We start from the raw sequence: 19,715 nt of genomic DNA on the forward strand, positions 1-19,715 counted from the left end.
GATGGTACATTCTTTCCCTAAAGTTAGGGTCGAGGATGTCAGAGAGAACCTGCTCTGAAAGGGGAGGTGATCAACCAATGGTTATGTATATCAATGCCAATAATATAGATCGAGAAAGGAATGATGTCCTTTAAGGTGAATGAATAGAGTGAGGGAGTAAATTAAGAAAAAGGATCTCCAACACAGTACACTCGGGATCACTCCTGAGACAAGGAGTAGGAAGGTGGGATTTAGATTCCAAGAGCCAGTTCCAAGGAAGATAAGATCTGTACACATTGGATAGTGTGCAGAGAGGCAGGACTGAAACTGATATAATAAGGCATAAGAGACATATGACAAAGGAGCAAAACTATGCCATTCACTCCATCATGGCTGATTTATTATCCCCTCCCAACCCCATTCTTCTGCCTTCTCCCTGTAACCTTTGAACCACTGATTAATCAAAGACCTAACAATCTCCACCTTAAATATACCCAATGACTTGGTCATATGTCACAATGAAGTCCATTGATTCACCACCCTTTAGCTAAAGGAATTTTTCCTCATCCCTGGTCTAAATGTAAGTTCCTCAATTCTGTGCCCTCTGGCCCTAGACTCCCCATAATAGGAAATATCTTCACAACATCCGCTCCATATAGATGTAGGAGTCTTCTAAATTCCAACAAGTGCAGCCCCAAAGCCATCAGCTCCTCATTTGTTAACCCTTTCATTTCTGGGATCATTCGTATTTACTTCCTCTGGACCCTCTCCAATCTCTTCTCAGATAAAGGCTCCAAAACTCACAATACTCCAAGTGCAGTCTGATCAATGCCTTATAAAGCCACCCACAGCATTACATCTTTGTTTTTGTATTCTAGTTCTCTTGAAATAAATGCTAACGTTGCATTTGCTTACCTTACCACTGACTCAACCTGCAAGTTATCCTTTAGGAAACCCTGCACAAAGACTCCCAAATCCCTTTGCACATCTGAATTTTGAACCTTCTCCTCATTTAGAAAATAGTCTACATCTTTATTCCTTAAAGAAATATACATGATCATACGCGTCCCTACAGTATTTTCCATCCGCAACTTCTTTGCCCATTCCCCCAATCCTTTTGCAGACTCACTGCTTCCTCAACACAACATGCTCCTCCATCTATATTTGTATCATCTGCAAACTTGGCCACAAAGCCATCGATTTCTTCATTCTAAACATTGACAGATAATGTGAAAAGAAGCAGTCCCAACACTGACCCCTGGGGTGTAGTCCAGCTAACTTATCTACCTTCAGACATTTCAGCTTCCCAAGCACTTTCTCCTTGATAATAGCCATGACACTCACTTTTTCCCCTGACACCCTGGTGTCTTTCACAATGAAGGCTGAGGCAAAATGCTTATTAATTCCATCCGCCTTTTCTTTGTGAATCATTACTACCTCTCCAGTGCGATTTTCAGCTTCCGATATCCACTTTTCTCTCTCTTTTACTCTTTATATATCTGAGAAAACTTTGTGTCCTCTTTTATATTATTGGATAGTTTATCATCATTTTTTGGATAGTTTTTCATACTTTCTCTTTTTATGGCTTTTTTTTGGTTGCCTTCTGTTGGTTTTTAAAAGTTTCTCAATCCTCTAACTTCCCACTAATTTTTGCTACATTATATGAACTCTTTTACGCTGTACTTGACTACCCCTGTCAGCCACGGTTGTCTCATCCTCCCTTTAGAATACTTCATCTTTTGGATGTATCTTTCCTGCGCCTCTGTAGTTCCCTTTACTCTATTATAATACAGATGCATTGAATATTAGCTTCTCCTGCTCAGACTGCAGGGTGAATTCTATCCTATCATGATCACTGACTCCTAAGCTTCTTTACCTCAATCTGCATAATTAAATCTGGGTCATTACATAATGCCTAATCCAGAATTGCCAATCCCCTAGTGGGCTCAACCAAAAGTGCTCTGAAATGCCATTTATAGGCATTCTACAAACACTGTCTTTTGAAATTCAGCAACAACCTGATTTTTGCAATCTATCTGCATACTGAAATCCCCAATGATGATTACAATATTGCCTTTTTTATGTCCCATTGTAAGCTGTAATCCTCATCTTGGCTACTGTTTGGAAGCCTGTATATAACTCTCATCAGGATCTTTTTATACTTGGGGTTCCTTAACTTTACCCTCAAGGACCCTACATCTTCCAATCGTATGTCACCACTTTCTAAGGATTTGATTTCATATTTTACCAAAAGAGGCACTCCACCCTCTCTGCCTACCTGTCTGTCCTTTCAAAGCAATGTGTATCCTTGGATGTTAAGCTCCCGACTGTGATCTTCTTTCAGCAACAATTCAGAGATGCCCACAACATCACACTTGCCAATCTGTAACTACACCACAAGATCATCTAATTACCTTTCTGTATACTGCAAGCATTTAAATATAACACTGGGAGTTCTGTATTCATCACCATTTTTGTTTACGACCCCCATTACATTTTAACTCATCCCACTGACTGCAATTTTGCCCTATCATCTGCCTGTCCACTCTCACGGTTCCACTACACACTGCATCCATATGCATTCAACTGCCCCATCCTCAGTAAAATCACTCCATTCCCTTGCTCCTGCCAAATTAGTTGAGACCCTGCCCAATAGCTCTAGCCTAAAAAAGACCCTTCCTACAAAGATATTGGCCCTCTTTGGGTTCAGGTATAATACATCCTTTTTGTACAGGTCATCAATTCCCCAGAAGAGATCACAATGATCCAGAATTTGAAGTCCTGCCTCCTGCAGCAATTCTTTAGCCACGCATTCATCTGCCATGTAGTCTATTCTTAGTTTTAATGGCTCTTGGCACAGACCACAATCCAGAGATCACTACTCTGGATGCCCTGCTTTTCAGCTTTCTGCCTATATTCTCTCTTCAGGCCTCCTCTCTTTTCCTAACTATGTTTTTGGTACTAATATGCACCATGACTTCCGGCTGTTCACCCTCCCCCTTTAGAATGACCTGGATCTGATCCAGGACATCCCTGACACGGCACCTGGGAGGCAACATACCATCCAGGTCTACAGAATCTACTTTCTGCTCCTCTAATTATGGAATCCCCTATCACCACTGCACTCCTCTTCTCCCCCTTTTCTTCTGAGTCACTAAACTAGACAATACCCCCAGTAGGTCATCCCAAGCAACAGTATCCAAAGCAATTTACTTATTACTGAGAGGAATGTTCTGCACGAGCTGCCTATTCCCTTTCCCTCCCCTGACAGTCACCCAGGTACCTTCCTCCTGTAACTTATGTTGACTACTCTCTGTATCTCCTATCTATCACCTCATTTTCTGACATGAGTTACAGGTCATCTGGCTGTAGCTCCAGTTTCTTACATGTTTTCTAAGGAGCTGCAGCTTGATGTACTTCTTGCGGATATAGTTATCAGGGAGGCTGGAGGCTTCTCAACAGACCTCACACAAAGAACTTACCATTACTTACCAAATTTACCTTTACTTCTGCCCTATTCTCAGTGAACTAGATGCGCATTAACAGAAAAATAAACGTACACTGGAAACTTACTTAGAACCTCCACCTGTTCTCAGCCTAACCTGTTCAGCCAAAGCCTGACTACTCCAACAACACTTCCCTTCTCTGTGCTGATTGTTTCCCACCATTATGAGCTAAAAGCACTTGAGCTCTTTTTAAACCTTGCACTGCATCACCGACGAAGGACCTCTTGTGCTGATTGCTGGTATCCTTGTGGGATTGGTAGTGCTGTCTGGAAGTGGGGGGTGGGGGGGGGGGGGGAGGAAAGCGCAGTTTAAACTTGTATGGCAGAGGAATAGGAACCTGGGCAAGAAGTTAGAGAGGAGCAAAGCAAGGATAGAGTCAAGAAATAACAAAATAGAAAGCCGAAGGTGAAGGCAGAAAGGGAAGAAAAAGGAAGAAAAGCTGTTTGAGCCACAATGAATCCAGCAGGTGCCAAAGCACAAATAAGAGTCCTTTATTTAGTTGCATGCAATATCCTAAACTAAATCTTGCCAATCTGTAACTACATCACAAGATCATCTAATTACCTTTCTGTATACTGCAAGCATTTAAATATAACACTGGGAGTTCTGTATTCATCACCTATAGTACATTCTATACGTAGGGGCCTGATCTGGTAGTTGCAGGGAGATCTAAGGAGAAAATTCAATTTTCAGTGATATTTCAGTTTTAAAAAATGACAGAGAAGCAAGAAAAGATGATGGGTAGCTCTGAATATGACATATAACAAGTAAAGTGGTGAGATGATCTATGCTTAGAAAATACAAATCCATTTGGATGAAAATATAAAAATAGGAGGACTTAAAAGAAAATAATGGCAGCAGTGGTGTAATGCCCCCAAGCAACGACAACATTGAAGAAAAAATATTAATCAAGAAATAACAGAGCATAATAAATAGAGTAGGACATTAATTCTGCGCGACTTTAATTCACATGCAAATTAGATTAATTGAGTTGGAAATAGCAGCCATGTGAATTAATTCAGAGAGTGCACTTGGAATAATATATTTTACTTTAAGAACCTTAAGACTTTTTAAGAACTAGTAAAACATAATGAGACAGATTTAATAAATGGTTTCAGAGAAACAGGAGCTTAAGTCTGAATCAACAGTAATGATAGTAAATAAGGAGGATTATAAAGGAAAATGGAGCGAGCTAGATAAAGTAGCCTGTGCAAATAGATTAAAAAGCAATAAAATCAGTAAGCAACAGCAAACATCCAAAGGAATTAGATATATTTCCTGGTTTCTAATAAAATATATATCTCAAAGCAGAACAAAAGATTCCAAGAGGTGAGGGCTAACCAAGAAATTTACGGAAGTATTAAGTACAAAGAAAAAACACAAGGCTTCTAAGTTTAATGATTATTCTCAAATAAATTCTGATTGCTTAATAGTTAGGGTATAGGTGTAGCGGGTAGAATCACTAATTCACATTACAATAGATTCGGATTCAATCCTGACCTCTTGTCCTGCCTGCGTGGAGTATGCATGTTCTCCCTGTGACTGTATTAGTTTCCTCCAGGAACTCCATTCCCTCCCACGTTCCAGAGACAAGTAGGCTTGCTGGATAATGGGCCACACTACCATTTGGCGTAAGTAAATGGTAGAATCTGGGAAAGAGTTATTGAGAGTATAAGAAGATTTTTTTTTTAAAATGGGATTTAATATAAAGTTAGTGTACATGGGTGGTTAATAGTCAATAAAGATTCACTAAGCCAAAGGGCCTGTTTTGGTACTGTGCTGTATCTTTAAAGAAAAATTAGCTGAAAATAAACATTGGTTAAACTATGGAAAATTGATTCTTTCCAAACATTTTCTTTAAGTGCAAATATATGGAATAGAGATGTCAAAATGAATCTAAGTTCCTTAAAGAATGGAACATGGAATAGTACGGTACAATATGGGACCTTTGGCCCATGATGTTATGTCAACCTTTATAGACCATAAGATATAGGGGCAGAATTAGGCCATATGGCCCTTTGAGTCTGTTCCATTTCCTCATGTCTGATCCATTTTTCCCCTCAGCTCCAATCTTCTGCCTTCACCCTGTATCCCTTCATGACCTGAACAATCAAGAATCTATCAACCTCTAACTTAAATATACATACAGACTTGGCCTCCACAGCTGCCTGTGACAAAGAATTCCACAGATTCACCACTCTCTGGCCTAAGTAATTCCTCTTCATCTTCATTCTAAAACGATGCCTATCCATTTTAAGGCTATGTTCTCTGCTCTTAAGCTCTCCCACCATAGGAAACATCTTTTCCACATCCACTCTATCAAGACCTTTTTCCATTCAATACATTTCAGTTAGGTCACCCCTCATTCTTCTAAATTCCAGCAAATACAGGTGCAGAGCCATCAAATGCTCTTCATATGACAAGTCATTCAAACCTGGAATCATTTTCATGAACCTCTCCTTTGAACCCTCTCCAGTTTCAGAATGTCCTTTCTAAGATAAGGGGCCCAAACCTGCTCACAGTACTCCAAGTGAGTCCTCACCAGTACTTTATAATGTCACAACAATAGTTTTATATTCTTGCTTTTGTATTCTAGTCCTCTTGTATGCTAACATTACATTTGCCTTATTCACCAGACTCAACCTACAAATAAACCTTTAGAAAATCATGCACAGAGCTCTCAAGTCCCTTTGTGCCGCAGTTTTTCATATTTTCTCCCTATTTAGAAAATCGCCTACCTTTAACTTCTATCAAAGAGCATGACCATACATTTTCCAACACTGTTTTCCATCTGCTACTTCTTTACCCATCCTCTAATCTGCCTGATTTCTTCTGTAGCCTCTCTAATTCTTTATAACTACATGCCCCCCCACCTATCTTCATATTGTCTGCAAACTTTGCAACAAAGCCATCAATTCCCATCATCCAAATCAGTGACATATAATGTAAAAAGTATCGATCCCACCACAGATCCCAGTGAAGCACTACTAGTCACCAACAGCCAACCAGAAAAGGCTCCTCTTATTCCCACTCTTTGCCTCCTGATTCCAACAGATTTACCAACAACATTTTCACTTGAGGAAACCATGCTGACCATGGCCTATTTTATCATGTGCCTCAAAACCACATACTTAAAAATCAACTCCAATATCTTCCCAACCACTGAGGTCAGACTGACTGGCCTATTGACTCCTTTCTTCTGCCTCTCCCCTTCTTTAGCATTGAAATTATATTTACAATTTTCCAGTCTTCTGGATCCATCCCAGAACCTAGAGATTCTTGAAAGATCATTATTAATGCCCCCACGATCTCTTCAGCCACCTCTTTCAGAATCTTGGGAAGTACACCATTTGATCTATTTGACTTAGCTACCTTCAAACATTTCAGTTTCCCAACAACCTTCTCCTTATTAATAATAATTTCACACACTTCATGATCCCTGACAGCTGGGATTTCCATGATACTGCTAGTATCTTCCACAGTGAAGACTGTTGCAAAAAACTTATTCAGCGCCTTTTCCTTGTTCACCCATTATTACCTCTCCAGCATCATTTTTCAGCAGTCTGATATCCACTCTTGTCTCTCTTTTACACTTTATGCATCTAAAGAAACTTTTGGTGTCCTCTTTAATATTATCAGCCAGCTTATTTTCATATACCATCGTTATCTTCTTAATAACTTTTTTAGATGCCTTCTATTGGTTTCTTAAAGCTTCCCAATCCTCAGACTTCCAACTAATTTTTGCTCTATTATAAGCTCTCTCTTTAAATTTTATGTTGGCTTTGACTTGTCTTGCTAGTCACAGTTGTGTAATCTTGCAGTTAGAATACTTCTTCCTCTTTGGGATGTATATATCCTTTGCTTTGAGAATTGCTTCCAGAAATTCCAGCCATTCCTGCACTGTCATCATTCCTGCCAGTGTTCTTTTCCACTCAATTCTGGTTAACTCCTCTAACATGCCTTGTAATCCCTTTACTCTACTGTAATACTGATGCATCTGACTTTAGCTTTTCCTTCTCAAATTTCAAAATGAATTCAATCATATTATGATCACTCTTCCCTAAGGGCTCTTTCAACTTAAGCTCTCCAAATTAGCTGATTCACCAGTGGGCTCAATCACAAGTTGCTCCAAAAAGCTATCTCATTGGCATTCTAGAAATTCCCTTCCTTGGGATCCAGCACCAACCTGACTTTCCCAATCTACCTACATATTGAAATCCCCTGACTATTATAACATTGTCCTTTAGGCATGCATTTTCTATCTCCTGTTGTAATTTGTAGACCACATTCTTATAAGTAACGCTTGCAGTCCAATGATTCAATAACTTCCAACCCTGTATCACCTCTTTCTAATGATTTGATTTCATTTTTTGCCAACAGAGCTATGCCACTCTCTCTGCCTTCCTGTCTTTCCTTTTGACATAATGTGCATCCTTAGACATTATGTGCTCAACTATAATCTTCTTTAGGTATGATTCAGTGATGCTTGCAACATCATACATGCCAATTGTAACTGTGTTACAAGTTGCATAATATAAATCTACTTCACCATCAATTTAACCCTTTTCTCCTACAAAACACAACCCTCCATACTCCTGACATCCAGGTGCCTATCTGAGAGTCTTTCAAATGTCCCTGTAATAGCAGTTACTCACATTAATCCTGCCAGAGTGCTCCAGGCACCCACCAGCCTGTTTAAAAAAATCTACCTCTGGTATCTCCCTTAATTTTTCATCTATTCATCTTAAATAGAAATAAATGTGCAGAATATTTTCCAAACAGGGAGAAAATACAAAAACCTGAGATGCAAAGGAACCTTATGCAGAACACCCTGAAGGTCAGTCAGTGGTGAGGAAGGTAAGTGCAATGTTATAATTCATTTCAAGGGGTCGAGAGTGCAAGAGCAGGAATGTGATGCTGAGGCTTTATAAGGCACTGGTGAGGTCTCACCTTGAGTGTTGTGAACAGTTGTGGGTTCCTCATCCTAGAAAAGATGTGCTGGCCTGGGAGATGGTTCAGAGGAGGCTCATAAGGATGATTCCAGGAACGAAAGGCTTATCATATGAGGAACATTTGATAGCTCTGGATCTGTAATCGTTAGAATTTAGAAGGATGAGTGAGATCTCAATAAAAACTTGTTGAAAGACCTAGACAGAGTAGATGTGGAAAGGATGTTTCCCATGGTGGGGGAGTCTAGGACAAGAGGGTGCAGCTTCAGGATAGAGTGGTGTCTATTAAAACAGAGATACATTGAAATTTCTTTAGCCAAAGCATGGTGAATTTGTGGAATTTGTTACAACAGGCAACTGTGGAAGCTGGGTCATTGGGTGTAGTACTTAAGGTAGAGATTGATACGGTCTTGATTGGACACGGCCTTAAAGGTTACAGGGAGGCTGATGAGTGGGAAAATATCAGCCATGATTGAATGGTGGTGCAGATTTGATGGGTCAAATGGCCTAATTCTGCTCCTAGGTCTTATGGTTTTAAACAAATGTCCTCTGGTTCTGGTCATTGCTATTCTGGGGAAGTGGATCTGGCTGTCCATTCTATCTATGCCTCTCATTACCTTATACAGCTCTACCAAATAACCTCCATTGATCCAATGAGAAAAGCCCTGGCTCACTCATATTTTCCTAGATAAATGGTTTTACAGAACACGGAAAAGGCAGAGGAATTCAACAAATATTCCGACTCAGTTTTTATTTTAGAAGACAACAAACATCCTTTTGTCAAGAAATATAGTGGAGGCTTGAACCAAAGACAGAGCAGTGGAGACAATTTAGTGATGAGTGATTATCTTAATAATAAATTGCAAAATAGTAAGCCATGAAGGACAATGAAGCAAGAGGGAACAGATACTAAGCACCATAGGGAACAGGGCAACTTCAGGCTAGGAGCAACTATTTGAGGCTGGCTGGTTCAATGAGTGAATAATGGCTGTGGATATGAACTGGGTTTAAATAGGCTGCAGGTGATGTGTTGAAATTGAGTGGCAGGTGATTCCTGTTCATTGCATGGAGACTGGGAGGTACCTGCCAGTGCAGACCTAACAGGATCCCCTCCCCTCCCAAGACCGGCACCCAAACTTCCAAGGTGATCTGGCTGTGTCCAGTGGAACTCCTTGATGGTTAATGGATCCTTGATAATTCTGGATGGCACCAAGACAACTTCTCAAGGTCATACCAATTCCCAGTTGACTACACACTATACACTGAACTACACATCCTGTCCACGAGGATGTGAATCCATCAATCCATCAACCAGAGAAGCATGTACACCGGACTGCCTTCCACCATCCTAGGTTCCAGAAGGCTCATGTGGGTTTAGTTGTCCATGGACAATGGACTTGAGACAAGACATGTGGATGATACTGGGTTGGCCCTCTGTGCCCTCTTCCAAGCATTCCAGCAATGGTGAACCAGGGCCCTGGTGGATGGGAGCTCCAACGTTGGCTCCATTGTTGTAACAATGGTGGTTGGTAGTCACTTCACAGGTTGACATGGCTGTGGCAGAGTAGATGTGTAAATTTTGGGACAGCTCAGTCCAGAACAGATACTTCTTCCAAATGGAAGAGTTAGAGGTGGTGAAACATCATTGAAATTTCTCCACTTGCTGATTGGCTCTTTCTGACTGCCCGTTGGTCTGCAGATGATAGACTGAGGACAGATGCTAAAGTGCAGAGGAGAAGCCTCATCAGAAGTAGAAGACAAATTGTGGGCCCAGTCTGACATCCTGAGGGAGATCATGATGGTGAACTACACATTGGAAAACCAGATCCACCATCTCGGTGGCTGTCCGAAGTCTGGGGAGGACAATAAGGTGGGGCACCTTGGAGAACAGGATCACCAAGTATTTATGGTGGCCCAGTGGGCGTTGTAAACATCATCTTCTACTCACCATCCTGGTGGATGTAGATCAGGTTTTACATGCTCTGTAGAACCTGTTTGATAAAGATCTGTACCCCTCCCCCCCCATAGTGTTACCCATCAAGGGGGAGAGGATAGTGGTTATGGTAATTTTGTTGAATCAATGGTAGTTGATACTGGGACGAAGACCCCCATCTTTCTTTATGACAAAGAAAATCCCAGCACCAGCCAGGGACTGGGATGGTTGAATGAAGCCATGCCCTAGCACTTCAGTGATTTTGGCATCCATGGCTTGGGTCTCTGGAGGGGAGAGGATAACAGCTACCTGAAGGAGGACAAAGGGACAAAGGACATTTGTGTGGTCTGTAAGGCAGCAGGGTGTTGGCTTTCCTCTTACTGAAGATGATAACAAGGTCGGAATAGTCCTGCAGGAATTTGCTGAGGTCAAGGCTTTCCTCGGTTTCCATGGATTTATGGAATGAATTCAACTGAGTTTGTCGGCAAATGGTCTGGCAGGTGGGTCTCAAACTCATCGGTGAACCAGATGTCCAGGCAAAATGAGGGTCGTAAGTGAAGAGCCAGTGTGAGTCAATCAGGAAGAATTGGACTCAAGCCATGTTAGCACTCTGACCATCCCAGACCCCAAGGGACGTTCGTCAATGGCCATGATGCAGAAGGGGTGAGAGATTTGTTTGATAGGAAGCCTAAGCTGTGTAGAGTCCAAGTTGTCTGCTGTGCCACAATCCACCAGAACTGTCGGGGTGTGGAGGAGCTCAGGGAGAGTGAGGTGAACTATGATGCTGTGATGAGGGGCAGGAGTGAGCTTACCAGATAGAAGGACCGTATTATTTGACACCTATTAGTATCCAGAAACATGGGGAAGGAATATCACAAAAGAATCTCATACAGCTAAAGGCCGCAGTCTCATGGACCTGATGTTTTCAATCTGATATCCTAAGGGAATTGATTCCAGAGACTGTGGATGTATTGGTTGTAATCGTTGAAAAAAACTTTCTGGAAATGTGCTGAAGGAATAGACACTGCTAACTTAATAGCCTTATACCAAAAGGGTGGGAAGCAAAATGTAAGTAATTATGCGGACAAGATAGCCTCATGACTATTAATGGAAATGATATCTGATTATCTAATTGTTAATTAGATAATAGCAGAACATTTGGAAAGTCATTTTCTGATCAAGCAGAATCAGAATAGCCCAATGAAGGCACAATGGTGTCTGCCAAAGTTATTTAAGCTCATTGAGGAATCATCAGTCCAGATGGGCATTCGGGAATTGTATGGCTACTTCATAATAACTGAGCTTTTGGCTAGAGATAGGCTAGGGATAGGGTAATTAGCAGGAATCAGTGAGTAGAGATAAGAGGGTCATTTAATGTAATCAGTGGAGATCCCTCAACTAATTTATATATATTAGTGACTTAGATAAGAGAAACAGGTTTTCTAAAGCCAGCTTTGTAGGTGCTACAAGAGTACAGTTGGAGTACAGTGAGGAAGGAAATGCAATGTTAGCATTCTTGTTTACCCTGTACACCTTGGACTTTATGTACAACACCGAGTCAGGTCATTTGCAGAAATTCCCTGATGACTCAGCAATAGTTTGGTGTACAAAGGGAGGACAGGAGGATGAATACAAGGCCCTGGTGGGGGACTTCGTCAAATGTGGCAAGATTAATCATCTGCAACTCAACATTAGTAAGATAGAGCAGATGGTGATGGACGTTAGGAAGACCAAGCCTGCATTGCTCCCTGTTACTCTTGATCATGAGAATGTGGATGTGGTGAGGACCTAGGGTGCACCTGGATGACAGACTTGAGTAGAGCACAAACACAGAGGCTGTGTATGAGCAGAGCCAGAGACACCTCTACTTCCTGAGGAGACTGAGGCCCTTTGGAGTATGCAGTCCTCTCCTTCACATGTTCTACCAGTCTGTTGTCACCAGAACAATCTTTTATGCGGTGGTGTTCTGGGGCAATGAGATCAACACGGATGATGCCAACAGGCTTAATAAACTGATTAAAAAGTCTGGCTCAGTTATAGGTGTCAAACTAGACACACTGGAGGCTGTCGTAGAACAAAGGACCTTCCAGAAAATCCTGGCAATTCTGGATAATGTTTCTCATCCTCTGCATGCCACTTTCACTGAACAGAGGAGCACTCTTAGTAATAGACTATGACAACTGTGCTGCTCCAAAGAGATCATTCTTACCTTCAGCCATTAGGCTCTATAATGAATCGGGGAAGTGATGACCTTCTACTGTTAGGTTGTTTGCTGAAACTTTTTTTTATTCTTCCTACTTTTTTTCTTATATTTATTTCTGTGCACTTGTAATACTATGTATAAAACATAGAAAGCATGCTTGCAGTACAGCAGGTAATCAAAAGGCCAATAGAATATCATGTTTGTTTATAGAGATTCTAAAGAATAAAAATAGCTGTCTCACTACAACTGTATAAGGCACAAGAGGACCTTCACCTAGAAGATAGTGTATGGTTTTGACCCCCATTTAAGATCAATCACTATTGGAGACAATGAAGCAAAAATTCACTGGTATGATCCAAAGGACTAAGGGTTCATGAGGAAAAGTTGTACAGTTTGGGTTTGTACTCAATAGGGGCTCAAAGAATAAGGTGCAATTTTATTGAAACATGTTAGGTTCTTATAGGGTTTGACAGGAAAATTGCTGTCAGAGTATATCCTTCCTGGGTGAATCTAGGACCAAAGACTAAAGTTACAGAATAAGGGAGTGCTCTTTTAAGACTAAGGTAAAGAATGACTTCTCCCATCAAATTGCTACAATTGAATTCATTAAAACTGGTGTGGATGAGTGTGTGCCTACAAAGACTTGCTGTACATTCCCAAACCAAAAACCATGGATGAACCAGGCGGTATGCCGTCTGCTGAAGGCTTGATCTGTGGTGTTCAAGGCTGGCGACCCAGGTCTGTACCAGAAAACCAGGTATGACTTGCAGACGGCTATTTCAAGGGTGAAGAGACAACTTCAAATGAGGATGGAAGTGTCATTGGATGTACAACAACTCCAGCAGGGTTTGCAAGACAATACTTCCTACAAAGCAAAACCCAATACCATGAATGGCAGCGATGCTTCACTACCAGATGAACTCAACACCTCCTATGCCCGCTTTGAAAGGGAGAACACAACTACAGCTGTGAAGATCGTTGCTGCACCTGATGTCCCTGTGATCTCTGTCTCAGAGGCCGATGTTAGACTGTCTTTAAAGAGAGTGAACCCTCACAAGGTGGAAGGTCCCAATGGAGTACCTTGTAAGGCTCTGAAAACCTGTGCCAACCAACTAGTGGGAGTATTCAAGAACATTTTCAACCTTTCACTATTTCAAAAAGGCAACAATTATATCAGTGCCTAAGTAGAATAATGTGAGCTGTCTTAATGACTATCGCCCTGTAGCATTCACATCTAATGTGATGAAATGCTTTGAGAGGTTGGTCATGACTAAACTGAACTCCTGCCTCAGCAATGACCTGGACCCATTGCAATTTGTCTATTGCCACAATAGGTCAATAACAGATGCAATCTCAATGGCTCTCCACACGGCTTTAGATCACCCGGTCAACACAAACCCTTATGTCAGGATGCTGTTTATTGACTATAGCTCAGCATTTAATACCGTCATTCCCACAGTCCTGATTGAGAAATTGCAGAACCTTGGCCTCCGTACCTCCCTCTGCAACTGGATCCTCGACTTCCTAACCAAAAAACCATAATCTGTGTGGATTTGTGATAACATCTCCTTCTTGCTGACGATTAACACTGGTGCACCACTGATAAACGCTGGTCTTCCCAACAATGACCACACTCCTTCTTAAGTAAAAGATTTTTTGTCAAAAAATAGCCATTTTTCCATTTTCTTTTATTATTCTTGTTTTAAAGATGCAGCCCACTAATGGGCCCTTTACACCCACATGATGAATTATCCTATGTGGTGAGCTACATATACCTGTCTGGACACACCCCTCTGCTGACTGCTCCTGTGGCTCCTCCCACAGACCCCTGTATAAAGGAGATTGGAGGCACTGCTCCTCTCTCAGTCTCCAGGATGTTGTGTGGTGGTCTCTTGCAGCTAATAAAAGCCTAACGTTCGCCTCCTGTCTCCGAGAGTTATTGATGGTGCATCATCCTACTGACAGGTACAGCTTGAAATGTGGGAGGGAACTGGAACAGGCAGAGGAAACACATACAGTCAAAGGGAGAAAGTACAATCTCCTTACAGACAGTAATGGGAATTGAACCCAGGTTGCTGGTACTATAATAGTATTGTCCTAACTGCTAGGCTACCGTTTAGCCCTAAAGATTAGTTTTATTTTTCACATGTACATTAAAACTTACAGTGAAATGCATTCTTGGTATCAATGACCAACACAGTCCAAAACTCTGCTGGGGACAGTCTGCAAGTGTGCCAATGCTTCCAGTCACAACGTACAAACTCTTTACAGAATGCAGATGGAAATGAACCACAGTCGGTGACAATATAAGCCTTACCTACCCGCCGTGCTGCTGTGTTGCCCTAAACACGGTGACCGGACTTCATTCTGTAACCTTACGTTTTAACTCGTTAAAATGGCCCAAGCAAAAACAATGCTAATAATTTAAATGACCATCCCCCAGACTGCTCTTGGAATTTGATCTGTGGATTCATGAGCAAGTCCGGATAGTTATCAACTCGAGAGGCGCCCATATGGTCGAATCTCACAGGGGGATGTTTCTGAGTCTAAGCGCCAACAGCCCTGACTAAGTTTTACCAGATGGATTCATTAAAACGACATGAAATGTGAATGTTTCTCAGAGTGCAGTTTCTCATCACGTCACCACGTCGAATCCTGCTAAATTCTTCTTTTCATGGGATCCCTACTGACCACATTCTTGCTGGCGGATTTGCAGCCACGCTTTTTATTGTACTATTTCGGGACTGGGGGTGGGACAGCTGCATTTTCAATATTGAGTTTCCATGTATAGGTTGTAACGGTGCAGAATTATTGGGCTTTGGAACAGCAAACTTCGGACCCGCCTACCATCGGTCAATGCTCAGTCTCCGCAAGAAAGTCGCCACCGGCTCCGCCACTGCAATTAACATGCGGGATTACGATGAAGTGACTGCTTTCCTGGGAGAATGGGGACCGTACCAGAGACTTATCTTCTTTCTTTTGAGTGTCAGCATTTTACCCAACGGTTTCTGCGGACTTTCCATAGTTTTCGTCGGAGATGTACCTGAGCATCGCTGCCTCGTTCCCGGGAACCTTAATCTCAGCGATGCGTGGAGGGACAGGACGATCCCCCTGGTAGAAGGGGCTCAACAACAGCACAGCAAGTGCACTCGGTACCGGCTGGACGTGATACTGAACCTTTCGCAGACATTCCCCGACCCAGACTTCCTCAACTTGTCTGAGATCGAACAGGAACCGTGTCTGGATGGATGGGAGTACAGTAAGGAGCAGTACATCTCCACTATCGTCACCGAGGTACCGTCCCCGGCAAGAGTTAGCCCGAGCGTAGTTTGTGAAGATAGTTGTAACGGTGTCGATTTGTGATGAATAAAAGGGACAGATGCAATTTAATTGAAATATTGTACCTGTTAATACGGCCTCCGGACAGGTACCTTTAAATGTTTAATCCGTGTTCCCTGTCATACTAATGCTTTTCATTATTTTGTTTGGATTTCATCCAGTCCCGAAAGTATTATTTTATTCTAATTTCAGATCTTGAATGTTTCCTGCAACAAAGTTCTGCACCCACGTTTGTGGTATTCTTTAGTCTGTTTGGGTATGTTGTGGCGAATGGTCACCTCAGTCCAAAGCCTCTATCATTTTGCGAGGCAAAGTGGAAAAAAGTGGTAATATAATATGATCAAGTTGTCCTGATATTTACTGCTCTGACAATATTCATGGAGAGACACTTCGGAAGACTAACCATTCCATTTCATTAGTGTCTATCCTCTCACATCACTAACCATGTTCACCTCCATGGCTACCCAGCAGAGCGTCAGTAGGCAGCACTATAGCAACAGGTGGACTACTTCTCTGGAGGAACTAACAAATTCATATCCTCCACCATGTAAAACACAAACAAGAGTTGCATAATAAACGAGAGGACTGAAAAAGGATCTGGTGCTTTCCCAGCATATATGATGAATAAACTCTTCTAGGGCTTCCAACCAATTTCAGGTATTGATTATAGCCAATGTTTCAATGACGAACTCTTCCAACTTCTTGGCAGAGTTTGTCATCAAAACCTCGATTATAATTGATACCTGTTCCCAGCTGAAAGCCCAAGAGAAGTTTATTCGAACTAGGGGACTGTTTTGTGGAATACCCACTCTCTGTCTGCTATGGCCATCCTGACCTCCTCATCACATGGCATTTCAACTCCTCTCACACCAACTTATCTGTTCTTGGTCTTCTCCACTGCCATGGTGAGATCAAATGCAAACTGGACCTCGTGTTCCGCCTGGGTAGACTCAGTGGTATGGCAAATGGATAAGTTGGTTTATTACTGTCATATGAATTTTGTATGTCCTCCTTAGAGATCATTTCATCACATCAATGTATTGAGATAGTACAAGGAAAACAATAACAGAAAGCAAAACGTAATGTTGCAGTCATGGAGGAAGCACAGTGCAGGTAGACAATCATGGGCAAGGACATGATGAGGTAAGTTGTGAGGTAGTCAATTTTATAATTCAGCAGATCCATTCAGTAGTCTTATAACAGTGGGGTACCAGCTGCCCTTAAGCCTGGTGTTACCAGCTTTCAGTCTTTCGTGTCTTTTTATTTACTTATTGAGACAGAGCACAGAGTTGGCCATGCCAACTCTTCGAGCTGCAGTCCCCAACAACCTCCTGATTTAATCCTTGCCTAATCACTGGACAATTTACAATGACCGATGACCTACCAATCAGTACGTCGTTGGACTGTGGGAGGAAAATGGAGCACTCGGAGGAAACCCACATGGTCACAGAGAGAATGAACTAACTCCTTACTGGCAGCAACAGGAATTGAACCTGGTTGCCTGGTAAAGCATTGTGCTAATCAATACGCTACTGTGCCGCCCTCTGCCCAGTGGGGGGGGGGGGGGGTGGAATGTCCAGCATGGGAGGAGTCTTTGGTTATGTTGGATGCTTTACTGAGGTACTGAGAATTACACATCGAGTCCATGTAGGGGACGCCGGTTTCCATAATACGCTGAGCTGAGTCCAAAGCTGTGCAGTTTCTAGCCATCTCTGTCAGAGCAGTTACTATACCAAGCTGTGATGCTTCCAGATAGAATGCTTTTCATGGCACATCAATAAATCTTGATGAAAGTCAATGGAGATAAGCCTAATTTCTTTAATCTCCTGATGAAGTAGAGGTGAAGGTGCACTATAGTACTTCAGCACTATTGATGTAAGCAGGATGGTGCACACAGTTCCACCTCCTGAAGTGTATCATCAGCTCTTTTGTTTTACTGATATCAAGGGAAAGGTTAGTGTAATGACACCATGTCACAAGGTTCTCTAGTTTCTCTTTATTTTCAAGATTCAGCCCAATATGATGGTGCAACCTGTAAACTTGTAGATGAAGTCAGAGCAGAATCCTTTTAGCAGTGTGTGATAGAGAGCAGAGTGGGGGCCTGAGGTTGAATCCTTGCTGTGCACCGATAGCAAGGATAATCATGGCAGAGGTGTCGCTGCCTATTCCTGATTGTAGTCCATTGATCAGGAAATCAAAGATCCAGTTCAACAAGGAAGTGTCATATGTCTAGGGAGTTTGGAGGTGAGTTTGTGAATTTTGAACAATTAATTTTCCAGATTCAGGTAAACCACAGCCCTGTGCTTTTTATCTCTCATGTGGATCTATGATCTGCCTTCTCAATGCTGCTCCCACCTCCTCCACTCATCACTCCGTTTTGTTCCCCTTTCCCATCGTATTCCACCTGCTGATCATTCACACACTATACTTACTGGATCTTTTATTTCCTTCTTCAAACTAGTTCGATCTGCTCTCATACATCCTCTTGCCCTCCCTTCCCCCAAATTGTTCCATTGTCACCTACCTTAATCCTTAATTACCTGCAGTGTCTTGTTTCCACCTATCACCTTCCAGCCTCTGTCTCTTCATAGAAACATAGAAAACCTACAGCACAATACAGGCCCTTCAGCCCACAAAATTGTGTCAAACATGTCCTTACCATAGAAATTAACTAGGGTTACCCATAGCCCTCTATTTTTCTAAGCTTCATGTATCTATTAAGGAGTCTCTTAAAAGACCCAATCATATCTGCCTCCACCACCACTGCCAGCAGCCCATTCCATGCACTCACCACTCTCTGTGTAAAAAAATTACCCCGGACATCTCCCCTGTACCTACTTCCAAGCACCTTAAATGTGTGCCCTCTCATGCTAGCCATTTCAGCCCTGGGAAAAAGTTTCTGACTGTCCACACGATCAATGCCTCTCATCATCTTATCCACCTCTATCAGGTCACCTCTCGTCCTCCATCACTTCAAGGAGAAAAGGCTGAGTTCACTCAAACTTTTCCCAATCCAGACAACATCCTTGTAAATCTCCTCTGCACCCTTTCTATGGTTTCGACATCCTTCCTGTAGTGAGGCGACCAGAACTGAGCACAGTGCTCCAAGTGGGGTCTGACCAGGGTCCTATATCACTACAACATTATCTCTCGGCTCTTAAACTCAATCCCACGACTGATGAAGGTCAACACACCATATGCCTTCTTAAGCCCAGAATCAAGCTGCGCAACATCTTTGAGTGTCCTATGGACTTGGACCCCAAAATCCCTCTCACCCTCTACACTGCCAGGAGTCTTACCATTAATACTATATTCTGCCATCGTATTTGACCTACCAAAATATACTACCTCACACTTATCTGGGTTGAACTCCATCTGCCACTTCTCAGTCCAGTTTTGCATCCTATCAATGTCCTGCTGTAAACCCTGACAGCCCTCCACGCTGTCTACAACACCCCCAACCTTTGTGTCATCAGCAAATTTACTAACCCATCCCTCCACTTCCTCATCCAGGTCATTTATACAAATTACAAAGAGTAGGGTCCCAGAACAGATCCCTGAGGCACACCACTGATTACCTCCATAACCCATCTACAACCACTCTTTGCCTTCTGTGGGCAAGCCAGTTCTGAATCCACAAAGCAATGTCCCCTTGGGTCCCTTGCCTCATTACTTTCTCAATAAGCCTTGCATGGGGTATTTATCAAATGCCTTGTTGAAATCCATAGACACTACATCTACTGCTCTACCTTCATCAATGTGTTTACTCACATCCCCCAAAAATTAAATCAGGCTAATAAGGCATG

The 19,715-nt window shown here is 42.2% G+C and overlaps 1 protein-coding gene across 1 annotated transcript in view; it reads left to right on the top strand.

Moving 5' to 3' along the window:
* The first annotated feature begins 15,477 nt into the window (after positions 1 to 15,477).
* The window catches only part of LOC132405271 (organic cation/carnitine transporter 2-like), a 52,945-nt gene continuing 48,707 nt past the window's right edge, over positions 15,478 to 19,715 (top strand). The window contains exon 1 of the mRNA XM_059989950.1: positions 15,478 to 15,864. Within this exon, the coding sequence (XP_059845933.1) occupies positions 15,478 to 15,864 (387 nt within the window). The remainder of the gene's footprint in view (positions 15,865 to 19,715) is intronic.

This window comes from Hypanus sabinus, chromosome 15, assembly GCF_030144855.1.
Source record: "Hypanus sabinus isolate sHypSab1 chromosome 15, sHypSab1.hap1, whole genome shotgun sequence".
Classification (NCBI taxonomy): Eukaryota; Metazoa; Chordata; class Chondrichthyes; order Myliobatiformes; family Dasyatidae; genus Hypanus; species Hypanus sabinus.